This window comes from Sander vitreus, chromosome 19, assembly GCF_031162955.1.
Source record: "Sander vitreus isolate 19-12246 chromosome 19, sanVit1, whole genome shotgun sequence".
Lineage (NCBI taxonomy): Eukaryota > Metazoa > Chordata > Actinopteri > Perciformes > Percidae > Sander > Sander vitreus.
The window spans coordinates 242501-245000 of record NC_135873.1 but is presented as its reverse complement, the minus strand read 5'-3'; the positions used below and the strand labels follow the sequence as shown (position 1 = coordinate 245000).

General features: G+C 45.9%; 1 protein-coding gene across 1 annotated transcript in view; it reads left to right on the top strand.

Annotated features, from left to right (window-relative positions):
* Positions 1–2500, top strand: part of rbm46 (RNA binding motif protein 46) — a 24134-nt gene that overhangs the window by 8154 nt on the left and 13480 nt on the right. Inside the window, exon 7 of the mRNA XM_078276590.1 lies at positions 820–822. Coding sequence (XP_078132716.1) covers positions 820–822 — 3 coding nt within the window. The remainder of the gene's footprint in view (positions 1–819; positions 823–2500) is intronic.

The window sequence follows — 2500 nt, the reverse complement described above, 5'->3', positions numbered from 1 at the left end:
AAGTTAAATAAATAAGCAAATTAAACACATTCTTTCTGTAGACCCAAGAATCAATACCAGTTGTCTCCAGGAGAGCGTGACGACTACGCTGTTTTCTGTTCAACGTTAACCTCTTCTGGGTCTCTTCAGGCTCCCTTATAAACACCAGTTCTACCTTTTTTGTTTTTTCGACAACTGCAGACTGAATCCCTCCTTTGTTTAATTGAATTAAATATGCTGATGTTTCATGACTTTGTCGTCTCCGTTACACACCAGATTTATCACGTCTTATTGATTCTGCCGCGGTGATAATAATGTGGCGATGAAGCGAAAACTGTGACGCCCGCGGACATATCTGAAAATGAGAAAAGTTTCAGAGTTAACTCCCCCACAAACGGGCCGTGAAGTATGAGAACAAAGATTATATGGCAGCAGGCCGGCCGGCTACTCGTACTGATACAGCAGGAACAACGAGAGGGTGAAGTAGGCACAAACGGGGAGAGATGAGAAGTCTCCTAAGAAGATGTATTGAAGAATTCCTCTGGGGGTTGGATACGTCTTGCAGGGTTGAGAAGGATTTCAGATTGAGAAGAAGGGCCGGGCAGAGATTGGGAAAACGGTGGAGGAAAGAGAAAAAATGGGGAGATTCAGACATGAAAAGAGAAAGAGATATTGATGGGGTTGAAGGGAATGAGAGAGGGAGAGATTTAGAGGCAAGATGGACACTGTATTAGCCTTTTCCAGTCCATTTGCTCCCTGATTTGCTGCTACTGGTGGCTGAGCTGGATATATAGCGTTGACGCGTGCAGTTGTACAGATGAGGAGTAGAAGTTGATCCAGTCGGTCCAATGACCATTTCTTGTTATTGATGTACATGTTACAAAGAACGGTTTCCCCTCTCAGGCCACACCCAGATGCTGTGGCTTGCCGGTCTTTAAGGCCTTTCCCCTTGGGCTCCACCTTCAGCCTCCCAACTGTTCTTTAGGTGGGGGTAGACAGACCTGTGGCCATATATACTCATTCACACACACACACACACACACACACACACACACACACGCACAGGTTTGTGGCACTATCTTTGTGGGGACCCGTCATTGACGTAATGCATTCCCTAGCCCCTTACACTAAACAAACAATGAAACAAAAATGACCAAAAAGAGACTCAAAAAAAACTCTAAAAACACCAAAAAGAGATGCAACACCACTACAAAGAGACAAAATCCCACAAAGAGACATAACATTTTTGGGGAAATTGCCCTTTTCTTTTGAAAAACGTCACATTTTCTTGAGGAAGGTCGCGTGAACCCGCCGCCAAATACGCACCCCTAAGGGCCTCTTTACAGTCGCCGTTCCCGACCTGTCGCGCGACAATGTGACGTCAAAATGACGTAGATCTCGCTGGCGCGCCAGGATTTTGAGTCCGCGACCAGAGGTCGTGCACCTCCTCTATTTATTTTTCAGCGGCACGCCACAAAGCGGAAACGGGAAGCATGGACGAGCTCGAGGGAAACCGGACGCCAGGACTCTCAGAGTGACTGCAAGTCTCTCTTGTAAACTTACCGGGTGAAGATGAGCTCTTTTATGGCGAATGAAAGGCTTGATCCCACCAAGTAGGTTCAGGAGAAGACTGCAACTAGTGTCGCGACCACCAGCGCGAGTATAAACAGTTACGGCGCTCCCATGACGTCACACTGGCGCGAGAGACAAGTCGGGAACGGCGAGTGTACCGCACGTTTCAGTCTTCCACAAACCGAGGGAAAACACTGGTTCATCTCCTTCAGAAAGTCACCAGACACACACACACACACACACACACACGTTTCACTATCTTTGTGGGGACCCGTCATTGACATAATGCATTCCCTAGCCCCTTACCCTAACCTTAACCATCCCAACTAAATGCCTAACCGTAACCCTTACCCTCACCCTAACCAGAACCTCATTCTAACCCTAATCCTAAAACCAGGTCTTAACCCTCAAACAGACCTTTAACCTTGTGGGGTCCAGCATTTTGGCCCTACAAAGCTGTCCAGACCCCGTAGTATAGAACACTGTATTCCCGGTTTTTGGACCCCACAAATATAGTTAAACAAGAACACACACACACACAAACGCACACACCACCTCAGCTATTTACTCCCAATAATTAAAATGTAAATGACTGACAGTATGACAGTGACGTACTACACTGATGTTGAAAGTGTCGTCTCGTGCAAACTGTTTGAACACAGCGACGTGATTTTAAAGAGTGAATCATTTCCATTAATTAAAGCGAGGCAAATTAATTAACATTTAATCATGAAAAGCCAGAGTTTGTCAGAGCCGCTTCGGGCTTTAAGATAACGTTTGTTTTGTGTGTTTTAAGACAAGCACGTTGACACGGAGGAATGTGCTAATGAATGGACTCCCTCCCCAGTTTGATTAATGACAGAATTAGCATAACGGGATGTGTTTCATACATCACGGTGATTACAGCAGGGCTTTGTTTACGGACGGCTAATGCCGGTGATATTTCATG